This window comes from Perna viridis, chromosome 1 (assembly GCF_037379345.1).
Source record: "Perna viridis isolate PV_CMFRI_1.1 ecotype Kerala chromosome 1, ASM3737934v1, whole genome shotgun sequence".
NCBI lineage: Eukaryota > Metazoa > Mollusca > Bivalvia > Mytilida > Mytilidae > Perna > Perna viridis.
Window position 1 is genome coordinate 67,399,828 of NC_142445.1, and position 20,869 is coordinate 67,420,696.

The following is a 20,869-nucleotide window of genomic DNA, read 5'->3' on the forward strand; positions in this document are numbered from 1 at the left end:
CGATTTTTCGGTCAAAAGTCACATAAATTCAACTCTACAAGTTATTACTCAACTAAAACGTCTAAAATTTGGTATCATTCAATAATTAATTTAATTTTCTACATAAATGAACCACGAAAAACTAATTTTTAAGAAAGGATTTTCAAAAAGTGTTAAAAATAATACGCCTACCCCTAGAAAACTGGTCTCAGTATCAAACAGAATTCTCATTCACAGCATACTGATATTGTAGGCATATTTTAGGCATTCATGATTAAGGTAATGATGTACCTAGCTTATCTGGTCAATTTAGGCGCTTAGATTATCCTTTTGGAGTGACATTACTTTAAGGTCTGAAAAATGGGAATTTTCAGAACTTTCGAATTTTGTACTATATCACCCGATATTGTCTTTTTTTTCTTCAGAATACTGTAGTTTAAACAAGCTTTTGTGTAATACGGTTCATTAATATAGTGTCTCAACAAGGGGGGCCCAAATAATAAATATTTGAACTTTTCCAAGTTAAGCTAGGTGGGAAATTACCACCATAATCTATGATAAAAAATGCCTCAATATGAACTAAAATGTTGGTTTTTGGCACATAAACGGTACGCAATAGACATGTTTGGTACTATTGTTTTAATCATCGATGTATTCCACACATATCTTCTTATTTCAGGTGCATATTTTTTTCAGTTTCGGTGTGACAATTAGTTTTTCATAAAAGAGGAATTTTCAGAATTTCACATTTTCAATAATTCATCAATAATTGCCAACTTACAACAGAAGTTTTATTTTCAAGTCAAATTGGGACACACATATATTCACAAGTGACGGATCTAGACACATTTTAAGGTAGGGGTTATAGTGATTGCTTAGTGCCACCTTTAGGTCCCAGGGATGGCTTTAAGTTTATTTCAACAGTTCATTTAAAACTGATTTTTTTTAAATATACATCTGTTGACACTTGAGCAGGGACTAAAATAAGATGCAGCTTTTCGGTCAGTTGTGTTCGTCGTTCTCGAATATCCTTGTTTTTGAAGTTGACAGATTTCTTCAACTACAGTCTTGGATATAAAACAATATACAAAGAAGAGACTTTCCAGTACCTTGTAGGGTCAAGCTCACACCCATATGTTGTATTCAAAGGCTTTATAAAAGGCGAGACTATAGTTCGCCACGTTCAGAAACAGAACAAAAACAAGTATTAATTGTGTTGGACACCAACACAGATTCCTATTGTCACAGGAGATAATAAAATCACCTTTTTACGTCTCCAGGAATTCGTTAATTTGTTTTTTTTATATCAAGTCTCTACAATTTTTTTCTATCCATTTTTTATTATTCTTCACGTCTTTAAACGGTTTGAAATTCCAAAATGTTTGGGAATATTTATATATGGCCCCTATTTCTGTGCCAAGTTTGGTTTCAATTCATTCAGCAGTTTCAGACAAAAGTGACAGACTATGCCAAGTTAAGTTGGAACAAAAACAACTTGTTACCCCGCTACGCTCGGGGAGCATAATTAACCGTGTAGACATATTGGTGCATTCAGAAACTTTCAAAAGTAGATACCGAAATTCAGACATTTGAAAAATCATACTTGAAAACTTCTGAGACTTGTAAGTTAAAAGTAATGATGTATTACAGTGAAATTGTTAATAGAAAACAATAAGAACCTTTTACTGAATGCAGCTTTATAATATTTAAAGAGAGCGATAATGAAACACATTGGAACTTACTCCAATACATAATCAAAAATGTATTTTGGTCTTTTGTAGGCTTAAGTAAAAAGTTACAAGAAATTCTTATAGAAATATAAATTAAAATGAAATGCAGCTAGATACACCCGTAGAGGTAGTACCCTGAATGACAGACGGGCAAATATGGACGCACAAATATTTGTCTCAACACTCTGCTTTTTTGAGATGATAATTTGAGTTACGAGTTTAACTCATTGATTTTTAGTTATGTTCAAACGTTCATTGAAGCTACTAGGCGGTTTTTACGTGAGTAATATAATGTCGTTACATTCAGCTCGTAGAGTATATCGTGAACACTACATGTGTTTATTTTTATCATGTTCCACTGCAACATTGATGCATGTGTGTCTTGAAAAATTCAACTTATAATTTATTTAAACATAATAGAATCAATTTGTGTAAATATTTTTCGATATCCCTGTCTAATTTTATTCATGCTTAACCCCCAGTGCATGCATCTATGTTTATGGGTCACTACATATTTGTTTGTATCTATAGTAACTTCGTAAATAATACTATTTATTGTAAATGTCATAAGTATGTATCATTCAAATGTATATATTATGAGAAGGCATCGATAAGTTGTACAACTTGTGTCTAATCCAATTGTCTTTGACAATAAAATATGTTTAAATTCAAATATGGACACACAATTCAAGCTGAATACATGCAGCTTTGAATTTTTTATTAGTGTGAAAATATTACTCAATATTGTCCAACGCTGGAACTTTCTTGTAGGAAATCAATCTCTAAATAATATTCATGAGATGGAGGTGCATTCGACCAACCCGACTTAGATGATATTAACTGTGAAGCTACCTAAATGTATATAAATATTTTAATAGTGCATGGTCTGAAATAACCTCCGTGCACCCCACTAATTAACCAAAACATGATTCTCAGGAACCCTTGTACCTTTCATTAACAAATTATTTTATCGCCAAAAATTAAACTGAAGCATTTTGTTTTTGTATTTTGTGGGCAGTTTTTGTACCTCTTAGAGGCAAAAATCCAATGTTTTTGTTTTTTTGATTTTTCTACATGTAACTTCTATTTTACTTCAAATCGAAGTACATTTTGTCAGACAGCCAAATATATTAGCTTTCCATTGGTACCAAAAAGTTGCAGTTAAAAAAATACGTATCTCTACCCCATCGAAAAATCGCTTAAATTGACACATTTTTTTCAATGTTACAACCCCTAAAGTATTTATACTTCAGTAAAAAATGGCTTATTTAGTATTTTCTATTTAGTACTATCATAATCAATACTTCTGGGGTTCTTTTGATGACTTGTGTCGATTTTCTAAGTCAAAATTGATCAAAAATGGCAAAAAAATGGGATTTTCGATTTTTTAGACAATATATAACCTTCTAGCTATTTTTTACACCAGAGTCCCTTTCAGTTGTAAAGTGTTTTTATATCAAAATAAAGGTACTGAAAGCAACCCATATATTTCTAAAATATTTTTTTAAAATGGAAACGAATGTTAACCGTACAGAAAGGAAAGCGCTCTGAAAAAAAACCCCAGGTTTTAACAAAATTGCAGTTCGTTCCCAAATAGTTCGTTGACCAATTCAAGCACCTTAACGAACTGGCATGAAAATTTATCGAACTATACTGTTTTTTTAAGATTGTTTCAATATACAAATAAAAGAACACGCCAATAAATCAAAATGCTCATGTACTGAATCAATTTGTATCCATTGTTTAAATTTTACGCCTCAAATAATCGTCAGATTGTAAAAATATGGGATAATAGGAAAGTACATTGGTGGAATTCAAACGTATCTAACCACAAGATTACTGTTTTAAATGATTAATATTGAACTCTGGTATATTTTTGAATACACCATTCTGATTACAAAGGACATTACAAATAAAACACACACACACAAATTTATGATGCATGGTAGCAGTATACCAATTTGCGTGATATTCAGGTTCGATGTCGCGATGAAACAGGAAGCAGTCAATTAAGCGAGGATATAGGGTCCTCTATGCACTCAGAACCTCTGGGTTATTTGACACAAAAACCTGCTTTCTAGTTTATAATTTATAACAAAATGTTCAGGGTTGATATATTTCCTTAAGGTTTAATAGAGATTAGAATTTGTCACGTGACTGAGAATCAGCTGTTAGTCGATATCTATTACATAGCTTTCATAACCTTGTTATGAACTACGTTGGTGTCTAGTTTGCAAAAAAGTGGCAGGTGATATCGATTCTAGATGGTGAACATAACAATATCTCGTTACAGCACAGTAAGAACTGGTTAAAAATTGAGTTTAATCCTTGCATCAAAACGGAAATACAAGACCATCAGTTCTAATAAACATTTTAAACAAAACGCCAAGTTTACCACATATAAAATTGAAATCAAGGAAGCCGGGATTCGAACGGCGACTAAGAAACATCAAAGAGTGACAAGAAATGAAATAAAATATCCGCTTCCAAAAGTTTAACAGGATTCTTTTTTTTTCTTTTCTGATTTCTAAATAAATGTTGATGCGGTTGTCCCATTTAAAAAAAAAACCCTGTCACCACACTCCTTTTCAGGTAAATTTATCCATCAGAATGTAAGTGGGAAGGTAAGGTCATTTTATGTATAAACGTTAACCTTGAGTCTGATGCAAAATGTTTTTTGCGTACATTCTGACAGGATTCTAAGTGTATTGTCATGCTAAACACTGATAGAACATTTATAAACTTATGTATTACAAATGTATTGATGGAAAAAAAGCACCTAAATAAAGAACTTTTTTTCTCAGATTTTAATTCAATATACTTATTTTATTAACAATAATACTGACTGATTTCATGCTTTAAACCATGTCTAAGAGTAATTTATAGTATATAAGATAAAGTACACACTTTTTATTGCACATATAAAGGACATTAGCTTTATTGTATTTTTAAATGATAGGAAAAGGGTTTTTTTAATGAGAATAAGCATCACACCCATCCCAACAGCCGATAAATATTGACAGTTCCTTTTTTTTTCTCTCAGTCACATTCTCATTTTCCTTCATTTTTATTTGTGTTTGTGTTTGTTTTTGTTTTTTTTTTATCCTGTGATTTCCCCCACCCAAACGGAGTACTTCTTATTTGTTATTTATATAAATCGATTGAGTATCAAAATTCGAACGGATATATTACGGTAATTAAAGATCATTTTACTTCTAATCGGAAGTAAGGAATCACGGTATTCATCCTGGATGGAGAACCACCATTTTGAATGGGAAAGCGTGTAGAATTATTTGCAGTCGATGAAATGCACACGGTGAGTTAAGGAGGAGTTCCCATAACATAAGTGTTCTCTTGAAGTGGACAGGGTGCTGTAAATCTCACAAGAATCGTCCAACCTGGAAATTTGTATAGGAAATACATCTATTTATTTGCAATCGATTGATATGAAGTTTGAAAAAAAATCCTCTTACATACTGAACCGGTATATTTAAAAGAGGTCCGTCCCCTAACGGTCTTGAATGTTCCACCTGTCAATTGATATGCATTGTATCTATTTGCGTAACAATATCTTCGTATTGCATGTAATACATGAATTGCATCCAAGTAAAATTCACTTAACGGAAATGTTGGCGAAAGGTTGGATAGGCATATTTCTATTGATCAAGGGCACGTTATACCAAGAAATATATCGTTCAATTATCATGTGATCTTGTAAATCTTGCAAATTCTAGTTAGTTTTCTATTTTCACCACCCACGTGCACCACTAATTAAATTTTATCCAATAAATATGATCACTATATGGTTTTATCAGCCTACAGTCAATTAACGCCCAATAATTAATAGATACACTTAAACAGTAATATATATTGTAACAAGAGGCAAACATTATACATATTTTTATCCGAATATACAATACTAATTTATATACATGTAGATATATCATGACTGATTCAATAAAAAATGAATTGTGGAATTTACAAAATATTTTCTCGAAGTTATAAAAAAATGAGTCTTTTCGAAGTTTAGCAACTAAGAAAGTCTGCAGACTCAGAACTATAGTAATATCGAAACTGGTAGATAAGGAGGTATAGAAAGAAAGGGAAAAAAAACAGCAAAATAATCATTATATAAGAATACATTAATTTTTTTTAATTTCAGATGTCAACCAAAAAGCCATTTGTTCTTCATAACCTTTTTGATTGAATAATATTGAGAACTTTCCTCTTTTATCATATTATGTATCTACTTAATTTATCGGTTTGACAGTTACAGTAAAATAAGGTCATAGGGATGTTTCCTGGTTGCGGAACCTATCACTGAATTTAGACTTATGCAGAATCACTTTCCTATTAACTTATAACGACCTTTTTTATTGGTCAGTTTGATTATAACACGAATGAAAAAAGTATCGGCTTACGTATCAAAAGTATCGACTTTCTTTTCAAAAGTAAGCCGATACTTTTTTCTGTATGCATAAAGTTTTTCTATCGGCTTACTTTTGAAAAGTAAGCCGATAGAAATATCCCTACTATGACACGACACGAACTGCCACTGATATACATTCCCGGTTCTATATATACCTTTTCAATTAATGCTAGTATATTTCACTGAGATGTTAAGTGTGTAATGTTTTTAGGTCAGCTGCATCCTGTCCTGTGGTGTGAGGGCCCTGGGCTTTACTCTTACTATCAAATATGCAACCCCACTAGCAATATATAACCTAACTATCAAATATGCAGCCCCACTAGCATGTAACCTAACGGTCCTAACCTATCATATATATGCCAACAAGGCTGCATTTTGGATAGCAAGCCGTTGTGGTCATACTTTTCCTCCATAAGAAAACAGCAAGTGCGTAAATAAATCCATTGTTCAAAGAGAATAACGACAGTGACATATGTTCATGAATTATTTAATATTTTGACAAAGCGAATGGAAGCAACAGTTATCTAATTAACGTAATCGCGTTAATTATGTTAGATCACATGACCACCTTATTTGACATTTTCCGCGAAAGTCGGGGTGAAAATTGAATCGAAAACGAGGTTTGTATACAGAAATCAATGGCGGCCATGGGACTGTCAGGTGCCCGTTTCGTCTCTGGTTTAGCTATTTTCTTCTGTTTGGATTTAATATCTGGAACAATTTTGCAATGGAAAGACCCAAACTTATTGTAAGTTTTTGTTATTCATAACAGCTTTTCCGAGTGAAATTGATGTTGCACGAAATATACTATCGTTTAAAATCTCAGCTTCAGCAGCATGTACTGGGTCTGTGACTGTGGGAGATATAAAGGGGGATATAATATATATCGAGTAAACATTCGAGTTTTCATTACACCACACAATTTTCGTACTCTTGATCACCAAGACTTGATTTAATGTTTTTTAATTTCTATATTGATGGTTTCGAATTTCTGATTGCTGCACTAAACTCTGAAATATGCACGTGTACATGTACAATTTGTAGGGCTAATGTGCACCATGGCATAGACCAGAAATAAGAGATTATCAAGACATCGAAAGTTCCCTGTATGTCTGGTACAAAATTGAACTAAAAACATTTTAGGAACTACATGTAGCCTGAAATTTATACCGCTAACCCACACTACCACTCATATTTAGTGGGTTTTTACCCATTAAAAAATGAAAAGTTTTCTTTGAATTGAATGTTGCAGTCTTATAATTAGCGACAAGAAGTGATAAGCGTCAAGAAGTCTAGATAAATTGAAAAGAACCAGTGAAATAGCATGAAGAAGTGTTTTTTTTTTATTTAGTTGAAGTGAAAGTGAATGTAAAGATATTCCAATAAAGTGTCAAAAATATTGAACTCACTTTCTTGACACTGAGAAAGTGAGTTCAATATTTTGAATGGAAGAATTAAATATAAAGGAAAATAAAAATAAATGAAATATTGAAGGAAGATTTGAAGAAAAATGAATTGTGCAGAAAGGGGTGTTAAAATAGAAGTACATTTTATCAATTGAGAGTTATATTTGAAAAGAGATACATTTGTACATGTATAGGATCGTGTTAAAAAGTAAAAAAAAGATCAATAATAATATGGTAAAACTTTTGTTGAAAAGATTGATTTTTTTCCATGGTTTTACCTTGTATGGTGTAGTTTTATACAATTACTGCAGTTTAACAAGATCAATATGAGGTTTTATGGAGCTGAGTACAACAATATTGAACGAGGCTTAGTTATATTGGCAAATCTTCTTTCATTAGTTGTATAAGCAAATTTTCTTTTATTAGCTCCAGTACTGTTGGAGTTACCATCTATGCTTGGCACTGTCATGCAAACAACAATTGAGTTCCTATTAGCTTTCCATACAAATTTTTTTATTGGCTTGATTCATTTATTAGAAGCGATTTGATTGGCAATTACAATTTCATTGACAATGATGGCTCATGCCACATAATTTCATTCATAAATGTAGCTCGAGAGTGCAATATGATATTTAATTGCACAGAAACATCTTTTTGCTAATCAATTTGTTAGAAATAAATAATGACTTGAAAGCTAAAAGAAGAGGTCACAAGTTTCTGCTGTTGAAAAAAATTAGAATTTTGTTTAGGTAGGGTTCATTTCTCGGATCCTTGCCAGAGCAGAATTAAATCTATAGTACTCTATTCCGCCTGGAAACTAAATAAGAATGATTTCTGTCACCACCATTTTGATGTTAACCCGTTGTAATGACTACTTCCGGTTTCAGGACAAACAGAGGCCAAAAATTGAAAAAAAATCCTTATTTTTTTCACACGCATGACCTTTCAGGCTGTAGGATGAATGTGCTTTGGTTCCTGATTTGTTCCAGTTGAACCCTACAGATAGCAAATAATGACCAGAAATGGACAAAAATATCCATTTTCAAGTGACAGACCCATTTTCATGCATTAAATAAGTCAAATTTTAGTGACTGTGTTTGGTATTACAGCTAGTTGAAATTGACCAGTTTCAGTTTCAATACATATTTAGGTAGGCTAGTAATTTAAATAGCTCTCTAGGTACAAATCTGCCGTACATAATACCAATGTGTCCTACTTTACTACCACAGAACACTTGTGTGATCTTTTGGCATAATTGACAGCATTCAAACATAAAAGCCAGATTACTACCTAGATAGCCATTTGAATTACTCACTAGCCTAGCTAGTTATATCGATTTGTATTGAAATATGAACTGGCCTGTTTCAACTAGCTTTAAACATGGGTTCAGTTGAAAAGAATGCGAACTTCGTTGGTTTGATCCTCATATTTTGATATAAATAAAGTGCTATGTAATATTTAAAATAAATTAAAAAGAAAAAAGAAATGGTAAACTACTTTGCTGCATGCCCATGCCTTGTAGAGGATGGCTAATTAATCATGTATTTTGTTTATGTATGTTATTTTATTGTATACAGTGTGGGAAACCATTTTTTTTCCCAGTTCACCATTCTGGCTAGTGGAATATTGACCTTGCTAGCCAAATTTTTTTGGTTTTTTGTCTGTACTATCATTTGTTTTCTCTTGGATTTGACTATCCTCTGCCTTTCTTTTTCTTTCTTCAGCTATCTTTCCATTAGTTTTTAAATTTATCAAAAACTTTTCCATTTTCAAATATTCCTTCCCATTGAAGTTTTTCATGTACTTTACAGTAACAAAATAAGTACTCCATTTCTGAACTCATATTTTAAAAATAAAATTATATTTCAACAGATTCATCATTATGAAACAAGAAAATGTTTATCATTTGCTTCTTGTTGATTTTTATTTTGACAATAAACTAATTTGCAAGGTAATTCATATATCATAAATTACCAAGATAATTTCATTTGAATACTAATATGAGATTGGTACTGTGGCTAAGGTTTTGGCACATCCTGTTTACTGGAAATTAAAATGGCATATCGTAAACAGTACTTTACATGTCAATAAAATTATGCATTTCATGCCAAAATTCACTTCACATATTCAGGCTAAACTTCTTAAAATGTAGGGAACATATTTTTAATGTATGATGTTAAGGGATGTTTAACTAAATAACCTGTTGGCTGATTAACTTTCCTTGGAACTCACCAATCAAATGACGGTCGCCAAATTGACGAGTGTAAGCTAATGAGAACTCGCCAAATTACACATCTACTCATATTTGGCGAGCTGGTGCACGGTGGTTTCCCACACTGTGTGTAAAATGTAAAGAAAATAAGAAGGAAAAAAATGCTGACTATATTTTTGCAGCATGCTTAATTAGGTATGAATTAATGATAAATATTTTATTTAAGAATTGGCTATGATAAAAATTATGCCTATAGAAAAATAATATAGATTTTCCATGAGCATATTGTTTATTGTGCGAAGTGCAATGAACAAGATATGCACATGGAAAATTTATGTTATTTTTCAATAGACAAAATTTTGTTCATAGCCAATTCTTATAAATTAATTTTAAAACATATTTTTATCTTTAAACATGAGAAAAGTAGCTCTGAATTTAACTGAATAGGATGTGTCAATATTTTTTCTATCCATTGAGATATAACAAAATTATTTTAACCAATCTGATTACAGCATTTATCTCACATTAATTTATTACTAGATAATGGTAGGAACAATAAATAATGTTCAGACCTAAAGAACAACTGGGTACAGTTCAATTTATTTGGCAAGAAATTACCTCCAATGAATTTATGTATTTTCAAATTGTTAAGCAATTCGAAATTATAAACCCAAAAATTTAAAGCATGTGTATCACAGAAAACATCAAGTAAAGCATAAACCTGAAATAGTTTGGCATAAAGTGTTACTGAAGAGACTTCAATAGTCTAAATATAGGCTCTAAACCAAATTTATTTATATTTTTTAACTGTTCATTTGTTAATTCATAACAAATGATTTTTTATCATTTTTCTGGATTATAACACTTTTACCATTGATCATTAATAAATCTGGAATTCTTTTTTTTTTGCAACTTTATCAATTTTCTTTCTTTTTTTTTCTTTGAATAAAGAAGGTCATCTGAACACTAAAATTCAATTTATTTAATTTATTATCTTTTCATTGTAACATTTTCAAAAAAATATATTTTTCTCGTTTGAAAATATACTAATTTTTCAAAATCTTGAACTTAAGTTTTTCTTGCCACTTTATTAAAATATATTTACATTCATTTTATTTCGCAGTAAATTTAAAAAAAAACTTTTTTGATGCTATTTCACTGCTTTCTGTTGCTAATTTTTCTTCTTGTCGCTTCTTCTATACTTCTTGTCACTAATTAGTGAGGTCCTGAATACTGTTAAAATGTGTACATTTTCATTCTCATTGACCCAAGTACATGTAAATTCAATACATTTGTATTTCATGACCGATAACTTTAGTTTTGGTAATAAGAAGTGTACTTTCTTCAAAAAAGATACTTCAAACACAATAAATATTTCCACTTATACTGTCTAATTTTCAAATGTGTTAAAAAAAAATTCATATGATGGGGTTGTATCCCAAATGGGTCATTAATGTTGGGTAATTTGTTTAAAGGAGCACTGGTGGACATACTCTACAATTGTAGATATAAAACCTGAACTTCATTGTTGATTTTTTTTTACATGTTCCAAACATAAATGTTGGTATTTCTATACTTGTTTGATGGTACTGTTGTTCAGGACTTAATAGTCATGTTATATTTTTAAGTCACCCCTAAAGGGAAAACTTAGGACATTATCCTAATATTAAGGACCACTGGGGAAAAGAATAATGTTTTCATTGATGTGGAACTAATCATTGTCCATTTTCCTACATTTTGAGCTTCTGAACAAGTATGAATTAAAGAATTGAGTTTCCTTTTGGAGATAAAAAAAAACTGTTGACTGTGTTCATTTTCAGGAATGCAGTGAAAATGACACAATCTTTGATGAAACATTAAGTTAAATCACTGAGGTGTGCAGTACAGTACTGTACTCCCGCTTTTTGTATTTAAATTGAACATGTACATTTGTTTATTCAAGAGATAAAATTTCATGTACATGTGTCTATTGTTGCCTGTTCTTTTCTCTTCTATATAAGATATTTAAATAAAGCATTGAAAATGAAGCGTTTTTATTGTTTATTTCGTACATGTTTTACAACTTGACATCATTTACTTGTTTAACAAGTACAACTGGTAGCACAACTTAGTAAAACAGGTATTTATATTAAAAAGGGCCCTTCAATATTCTCTTATGTAAACTACATGTACATGTATGTTATTCAACAAACATTTTCAGTGCACAATGCTTTCAGCTACACTACAATAGTGCATCTTAAGATAATATGTTGGGATAGTCTCTTTATTTTGTCAATATAATACTCACAGAAACCACTCGGAAAAGAAAAAGATGATGCATACATATACATAATGTAACTTACTATCATTAATGTGATAGGTATTACTGTCATTAATTACTGTATATGTAATTCAATACCATTTCTTTTTTAATCATTTATGCCAATTAAGACAATGATCCCCCTCTTCATTAAAAAAACCAACAGCACTTACTATATTGTTTAAGTTTTTAAGTATGGATTCAGTAGACTTTCCCCAGTTTTCGGCTCTTACGACATGTAGTTGTAAACTGCCTCGTAATGACCAGTTATAATTAGCTAAGTTTCCTATTTATACTTTCTAATGGCTATAGCACAGTTTCTTCTGCTGACTTTCATATGGTATACACACTATGTAATTCTCATTGTGAACTTATACATGTACTCACTGTATAGTCCATTTTTTTAGATTATTTTAGAGATAAAAGGAATTAATTTGCATTATTATTTATTCATGATGTTATAAACTGTTATAACAATCTTAAATTAGGAACAATTTATGTACATGAAAGAAGAGAATGATTAATTATTCACACATCTGTTTGAAACCATGAAAAAAAAAACGCATGCATATACATGTATGTAAATGTAATTTTACCATATATCTGTTAACTAAAATGTAATACATGTATCAATTTAGGTTCTCTCTGAAATTCCACAATCTATGTACTCGCATTACTTTATTATTGTCATGGATTGTTATGATGTTAACAGAGCAAAAATTCTGTTGAATATCCATCATCTTTATAAAAAACTATCATATTTTATTGTTAGTATACAGAAATGTATTTATATGTATGTAAGTGAGTGATCAAGATTCAAATTAACTAAATTCTTATCATTATTTGAGGGAGTGTGATTTTGGTGAATCCTCTTTTATTATAGTGTTGGAATGTCGGAGTTGTCATACATGTATGGCTCAAAATTGTTCTATGGGAACTAATGTAAGATAATATGTATATATATGTTGAAAGTGATTGTTGAACTTTTATAGCAGGAACAGACTGGGTGTTTTTAGGAAGCCCTGCATATTCCTGTTGGTCCAGAGCACCTTAAGGACTAAAATCATATACACATGTATGTTAAAAAAAGTTCATGTCATTATGTAATTTTGTCATTGTAGAAGCCAAGCTGATAGTTGGTCAAAGAATATCAATGCTGAATTACAAACTTTGACCCAGGCACTGGTGAATAATATGAAAGCAGTAAGTACTCATCTTCTATGTATTAATACATGCACTTGTTAAATTCTTTTGTTCACTTCCTTCAAAGGAGTCCCTAAAAAAACAAAACTGGATCGCAAATTACAGATAACTATCTATCTAAATGCTAGATTGTCTGTATGGTTATGTTATGGATTTCATTCTTTCATCTATTGTTAACTTGCATGACATGAAACACAGTCTTCTAATTATAAAGTAATACTGTATGACATTTTTTAAACCAAGTTTAAAACCCATTGTAATTTGTATTGGCAAATTTAATGGTCTTCCACAAAAGCAAGTGAGATACTTGTATCCTATATCATAACTAAATTATAGATTCTGCTGCAACTGGTTGTAGAAAGAAATTATGTATCATTATATGCTCATGTTTGTTTTATTTATATACAATATAAAGCATATCTGATTTTTTTCTTTTTAAGGAATACAATAAAGATCTGCCATCTAGCATTAAAGTTCAAGACAACAATGGAAAGAAGTTGGTTGATGAAATGGCCATGAAACTTGAGAAGATGCTTGGGAATAAAATGATAGCATTAGAGGTTTGTATAGTTATATTACAGTGTAAATCTTGGTGTACATGTTTGCATGTAAAGTAAAGGATCCTACAAGGTTACAAGTACAAAAATGTAGTGTTTGCATACAATTGCAGTGTTATCCCCATAACTTTTAAATAGCTTAGTGCTTCCTGGCATAGCACAGCTCTTTGGCTTTCCTCCAAAATTATAGCATAGTGCATTCTTACTAAAATTAATGACTGATAGCACAGTGCTAAGAAATCATAGCGCTGCAAAGTATAGCACTATGATGGCCTGGGGAGAACACTGGTATATACTTGAAAAATACATGTATGAGGCTGCTGAGACAGATTAACTTGGAAGAGGATGAATCTATATGCAAGAGAGGTTTAATTGATGATATTACACATATCAGAGTTTGATGGTGTTTGGGTCCTCGTAGACTTTGAATGACTTCTCTTCAGGCTGAGTTGTTCCATATGTTAAACTTCCACTGAACACAATCCACGGAGCAGCAGTAATGTAACTTCCTGGAACAGTGATATATACAATGTAAACAGTGAATGAAGTAATGGCAGACTAAAAATTAGGCTCTCAGTGCTTCTACCTTAATTTAGTACTGATAACTGTTATTAGGAGGAAATAATTTACATACTATATGTACGCAGTGTACAGTAAACTAGAAATAATATTGAATGTTTCACCATTGAAATTGATCTGTTTATTTTCAGTAAGCACTTTTATTGACATATTGACTTAATGTTTTTATACTTGAATGAACTGTTCATGTTTAAATGATGTACATGTATAATGGTTTTTAATGACGGTATCACATACCAATGCCTTAAATAATCAACAATGTATATTCAAAAACATGAATTATATTACTGCTTCAGTAAATATGAATTGAAGTTTTATACTTCATCACAAAAATTTGGCCTTAATGGTATTAAATATAAATATTGATTGTTTCATTTTTAGTAGAAGTACTTGGAAGAATTTTTGTAGCATTTATATTATGTATAGTTAGTTTCTTTTTCAATTTCATTACTTGCAAGTGTAATACACATAATCATTTTATCACCTGCCAAATTCTCTGCAAACTCAGTTTTAAATGGTATAAAATGGACATACTTATTGATTAACCGAACATAAAATGGTTGTCAGCAGCAGGCTCATAAGTTATTGTCCCAGACTGATGACCTACATTCACATCAGTATTGTCAAAAGTGGGGTTATCAAAACTAAATATGTAATTAGTTGTTAAATGAAATCAAATTAAACATCAATAAAAATAATAAATTTGTAAATGATAGCCACATTTAAAAGGTAAAAAAGGAACCAAATACAAATAAAATATGAATAAAACGTAAAAACAAATTAATGAAAGAGAGCCGAAATTTGTTTTTTTTGTTTTATTCATATTTTATTTGTATTTAGTTCCTTTTTTTTTACCTTTTAAACGTGGCTATGTCATTCACAAATTTATTATACTGTTTTCAATATAACTTTTCAGAAACTAGTGAGAGCTGCAGAAAAAGCTGTCAATGTGAGTCGTTGGAATCAAGATTTAAAGGTATTTAATACAGATTTACATTTCTCTTCAATATGAGCTCCATACCATCAACAAAATCTTGCGATCAATTGCATAAATGATTCATTGGTTTTTTATCATGAAAGACTCTTCGTTGAGATTTGGATCCCCTCCCCTGACTTTGTAATAACACTGCTTTTTCTTACAAAAAAATGTTTATTGTGACTTTTAGCCAAAACAATGTCTGAAATCACTTTTGTCGTAAAATTATGGTATTAACCATTGAAAATTATTGGGCTTCATTTTACTAGTAAGTAACTTTGAAAAAAAAAAAAACTTTCATACATTATTCTTTAACATCAAGTATTACAACATTATAGAAAGGATGTGGTTGGTTTGAATGATAGTTAACATTTAATTAGAATGCAAAAAGATATTACTGTTGTACATCGTTTGTTTGTTTCAGATTGGTGATGTTCATTACTGGGATGCTAAAAACAAAACACAGCTGTCAGGTATACTGGATTACAATGACAGATTCCTGCAGCCAATTAATGAATCAGTATCTACTGTCCATATACCAGTGGAAATTTATAATGGAAGTAAGTCTGAAATACAGCATTAAATACTTGTGATATACCAATTTTTTCAAAAGAATGTTATATATCACAGTGTCTTCCTTCACTTTTCTGTTGCAAAAAAAGATCGTAAATTATGTTTAACTCTTTACTTCCTCTTAAGTTAAAAATATAGATGGTAAAACTGCTATTGTTAACTTTGGAGAAACATCTGGTATATAATGAATTTGTATACACTTTATCAATATTATGTAAATGTGGTCTGAAACCAATCTTTTGAGGAGATAAATATAACTTTGTTATATTTGAAATTCTAAATATCAGTCATGAATTTAATGGTCATTGGTTAATTGCTTCAGCAGAGCAAGATGTGTTTATTGACAGCTCTTTAATACAGTTATCCCAGTTTGAATACAACTGCTGTATATATATCTGTAAACATTGCAATTACGATTATTTTTAGTTCATGTGCTATGAAATTCAATACTTAGAGCATGTGATGAATTGAACATTTCAATTTACCTAGCCATATATTCACTTGCATATTATTGAAACCCTATTTTGCATGGTTTAGGACTTAGTTAAATATGTACATTGTTGATATTTATCTTTATATAGATATTGACATACTCAATGGATTGAAATGGTCTAATGCTTTGGATGAGGCTTTTAAGAAGAATTATGAGGAAGATGAAGATATATTATGGCAGTATTTTGGAAGTCAAACTGGATTTATGAGAACCTTTCCAGGTACATGTACTTAAAATTTTATGATTGTTAGAATGCATTCATTTTTGAGATTAGTGGGACTGAGTTGGCAATATTTTTTCTTGTTAAGGATCATATTGAAATTGTCATTTTATTAATATGATTCCAGGAGATTCTGTAGTTGACACTTTCATTATTTTGCCACCTGTCCTCAACAAACAAACATGTAATTTTCTGGTCCTAGCTGGTTCCCTCTATGACTAGAAGAAATACATTAAAAGAAGTAATTCTCTTAAAAAATGAAACTAAGTCTCCATTTATTGTTTATTCTATGTTTTGTTGCTTTGTTCATAGGAAGTCAATGGAGTACAGATGAAAATGAGGTTGATCTTTTTGATGTTAGGAGGCGGCCATGGTAAGATATAAGAAAAATAACAACCTCACCAAAAAAAAATGCAGAGATGTGTATTTATGTTAATTTTTGTCCTTTCAAATCACTAAATAAAAGTTGAACTAACTTAGTACATACATGTTTTAGAAAATCTGGAAGCAGATTAATTTTCATATGTTAAATGTCAAGGATATGATTACACTACATCCTTGTGATTACTCTAGAATCAAACTTAAGTACCCCACTGACTTAAGGAGAGGAAATCTGACTTTGTCCTATCCTTACTAGGGATGAAATGTTTGGTGTTTTTGTTATCAGTACCATAATGAGACCATGAACTTTGAAAAATGTCAGATTCAAACATAAAATGCTGTCATCAAAGTACGAACATGTTGAAATGTGCATTTTAAGTTAAAATTATTTCATTACCCTAACTATATTGTACTATATTGTACTATTTCAAAATACTATAATGAACCTACTGCTATACCAAACTTTTGTCTCTGTCCATAATTTTATATCTCTGGTGTGTGTGGTTTTATGATGGTCATGCAGTCTGTCCCTGTACACATTCTTCACCACACAATTTACAGTGTACAACTCCCAATTTAACATTTCCGTCTGAATGACTTTAGAGGTTTCCTATACAAAACATCTCTTAATGATTAGTTGACCAGGAGTACTGTTTTCTAATTGACAATTTGTCTAAAACAGCTGAATGAAATTTGATAAGAAATTCACAACAACTTAGAGTACTACAGACAAACCCTTTAAAGTGAAAGTACTGTGATAACTAGTATAGACATACTATAGTCAGTAAAAAAAATACTGGTTCTGTCTTTGTTAAATTATTGATATCAAATACTTTTTATTTTCGTTTACTTTTTATTTTGAAACCTGATAAAAACCCACAATAACATTATGAAATCTGGTAAAAAAAAATTACTTTGTTGAAAATAGTCATTTTAGTTTTTCCACTAGAGCATATTATACAAAAAGATATCTAGTTTTCAGATCTAGTTTTCACATAGAAAACTCAATTCAGGGCAAATATTAATGATTCAGTTTGGAACCTAATATCCCTAGTTACTCTTTGATATTAAAACATGAGACTTGAATATAACTTGGAGGATATTAATTGATTAGGGTCATAATTTGTTGCATGTTAAATTAATCAATTAAATATTTAACATGTTGACATAATTCAATGCAAAATGATAAATTGTTTTTAATAACGTCATTATTCAATATTTTTCTAGGTACACCCAGGGATCCAGTTCTCCTAAAACGATGCTGATATTGATAGATACGTGAGTAAATGATGCTGTATATTTAATAAACCCACTAATGGAAAGTAAAATGACATGAAAGTTAGAAAGTAATTGGATATTACACTTACAGTGTCTAAACACTGAAGATCTGTGTTAGATATATACAGGAACATTACATCATACAGCACATAAGAGAAATCTAACATTTTTTTCATATAAACATATGCAAAATTTATTAATTTACATTTTAAGTTTTTGTCAAACTTTTACTGGCACTCTGAATTCAGACCTGAGTGCCACAAAACCTTAAAAAAATCCTTGTCTGAGAATATTCTTAATTTTAATGGTGACTCATATCAAAGTTTTTGAAATTTATGATGTCACAAACTGTTAGGACTTTTCTCAGACTTGTATTTTTTAAAGTTTTTGTGGTGCTGGGGTCTGAGTGGTTTTAAGCTTGAATTGCATGTTCATACATGCCCAAAGTGTTGAGGATTTAATCTGTGGTCATATCAAGCTGGCATTGTTAGTATATAAGTTCAAATTTTAAGAATCCAGTGTTCAGGCATAATTTGAAAGTTATTTGAGGTTGAATAGCGTAACTCATTTCAATATTTTGCAATTTGTCCTGGTGAATTTTATTTTAATTTAGTGAGACAACAAGTGGTTTAACTTCCATTCAGAAAAAGTTTATTACATAGAAGTTAATATTTTTGGGATTTAGATAATGAAATGTTACATGGTATCTGTTTATTTTTGTTTTCAGGAGTGGCAGTGTTCATGGCCAAGCTTTGAGTCTGATTAAAGTAGCTGTAAAATCTATCCTAGATACACTCGGAGAGAATGATTTTGTTAACATTGCTAATGTAAGATTACCACAACATATCTGACTGTGATCAGTCTCTTATGTAGAGTTTGTCTTTACCTTATATTATAAAATATGTATAAAAATTTTATTGAATCTTTCTGAAAAATTCAGATTGAACTTCTGTAGTAGCTTTGTTTTTTTCGTTTTTTTTCTTCAAAATATAACAGTTTGTGGTAATTATTTGAAAAGAATTTCAAAATCTGAATTTTTATTCAAGTGTAACACTTTAATACCAAAAAATAATATTAGGTGTGTTTCCTATTGCACCTTTAAATAATAATAATAAAAAAAAATATGGTAGGTAGTCCATACTTCCTTCTGTTACAAAAGGGCATATGCATCTCTTATTCATTACTTCTACTACACCAGTGAATGGGATTTAACCATTATGCACCTATTTTTTATTGTGATCCTAATAAATTTGGAGGCCAAGAGGTGCATGTTATCGAATGGAGTGTATGGGGTATCATGTAATTGAGAATTGCTCCCAGTTTTACTTTGAAGGTGCTTATAGAAGAATGACAACAACACTTTAGGGTACACTATTTTTAGCTGAAAAATAGGGTGGGTAAGGAAATAGAAGCATATATTTTTATTTGGTCAAAGTTTAATAACCTTGAGTCATGGACTGAAAAGTGAAAGTAAAGTATGAAAAAAATACTTCCTTACTCTAAGTAAAATGTGCTTACAAGATGCTGAATCAATGATAATACAGAAAGTAAGAACATTTTTATTGTCACATTTTTAGCTACAAATGCAAATGAAATATGAAGTTTACATTTCCTGTAACAAATATGAGCTATTGATTGTGGAAGGAGGATAAAATACACAAGTCCTTGTAAAATATTTGCAATTTCAGTAATGATATACAATGTATGTTTTGTTGTATTTTAGTTTTCTAAGAATGTATCATTTGTAAGCTGCTTCAAGACCTTTGTACAAGCTAATTATAGAAACAAGAAGGTAACAATTCACACTCTTTGTGATAAAATTTGTAGGGATGTGTTCTGTGGACTTTTCAATTGTAATTGTTACTCTTGAATGATATTTTTTACTTTGTTGTATTAAACATTTTGCTTAAAACTTTAAACTTGTTTCACTAGTGCATTTAAGTGTACCGTAGATCTGAATTATAGTGAATACAGTAGAATTTTTACCAGACAAGAATTTTAGTTTAAACAGAATTAAAAAATAAAAAAGTTTTAATTACCATTGTGTGTGACATCCTTTTTATCATATTTCCCTGTTGAAGACCTCTTCTTGAAAATTTTGTATTAGAATTTGTCTAAGTATTTGTTTTAATTGTAAATTTGATGATAAATACCTTAAGACTTGGCTATCCTTTTCCTTGTATAACTTATCAGTATGTCGTTATCATTTTCTCCTTTTGACAGATTTTGCGAGAAGGTGTTGACAGAATTCAGGCTCTGTATATGGCAAATTTTGAAAAGGCACTGACTTTTGCTTTTGATGAGTTCGATAGGGTAAGTAAGACAGAGAGAAAGTAATAAGAAATATATCTCAGTGCTACAAAGAAACAAGTTGATTAAACTGGCTCAGTGGGTTTATGGTAGTACACATGAATGTAGTAGAATTGTGTGTATAAGATCTCATACTAAGGCATTCCAAAATTTCTGTGCCAAGTGTGTGTGAATGAATTATCTCATTTAGAGAAATCATTGGTCCAGGGGAGGGTCTTTCTAATTCATCAAATATTCTTATATT

General features: G+C 30.6%; 1 protein-coding gene across 9 annotated transcripts in view; it reads left to right on the forward strand.

Annotated features, from left to right (window-relative positions):
* The first annotated feature begins 6,729 nt into the window (after positions 1-6,729).
* Positions 6,730-20,869, forward strand: part of LOC148630067 (voltage-dependent calcium channel subunit alpha-2/delta-2-like) — a 42,895-nt gene continuing 28,755 nt past the window's right edge. For 6 of the 9 annotated variants that reach the window (XM_088560411.1, XM_088560420.1, XM_088560447.1 and 3 more), the window contains exons 1-11: positions 6,730-6,886; positions 13,177-13,258; positions 13,699-13,818; positions 15,311-15,370; positions 15,795-15,930; positions 16,525-16,656; positions 16,969-17,029; positions 18,265-18,315; positions 19,043-19,142; positions 20,039-20,107; positions 20,539-20,628. In XM_088560411.1, the coding sequence (XP_088416537.1) occupies positions 6,777-6,886; positions 13,177-13,258; positions 13,699-13,818; positions 15,311-15,370; positions 15,795-15,930; positions 16,525-16,656; positions 16,969-17,029; positions 18,265-18,315; positions 19,043-19,142; positions 20,039-20,107; positions 20,539-20,628 (1,011 nt within the window). In that variant the 5' untranslated portion in view covers positions 6,730-6,776. The remainder of the gene's footprint in view (positions 6,887-13,176; positions 13,259-13,698; positions 13,819-15,310; positions 15,371-15,794; positions 15,931-16,524; positions 16,657-16,968; positions 17,030-18,264; positions 18,316-19,042; positions 19,143-20,038; positions 20,108-20,538; positions 20,629-20,869) is intronic. The other 3 variants (XM_088560429.1, XM_088560472.1, XM_088560482.1) reach the window with 1 other exon arrangement.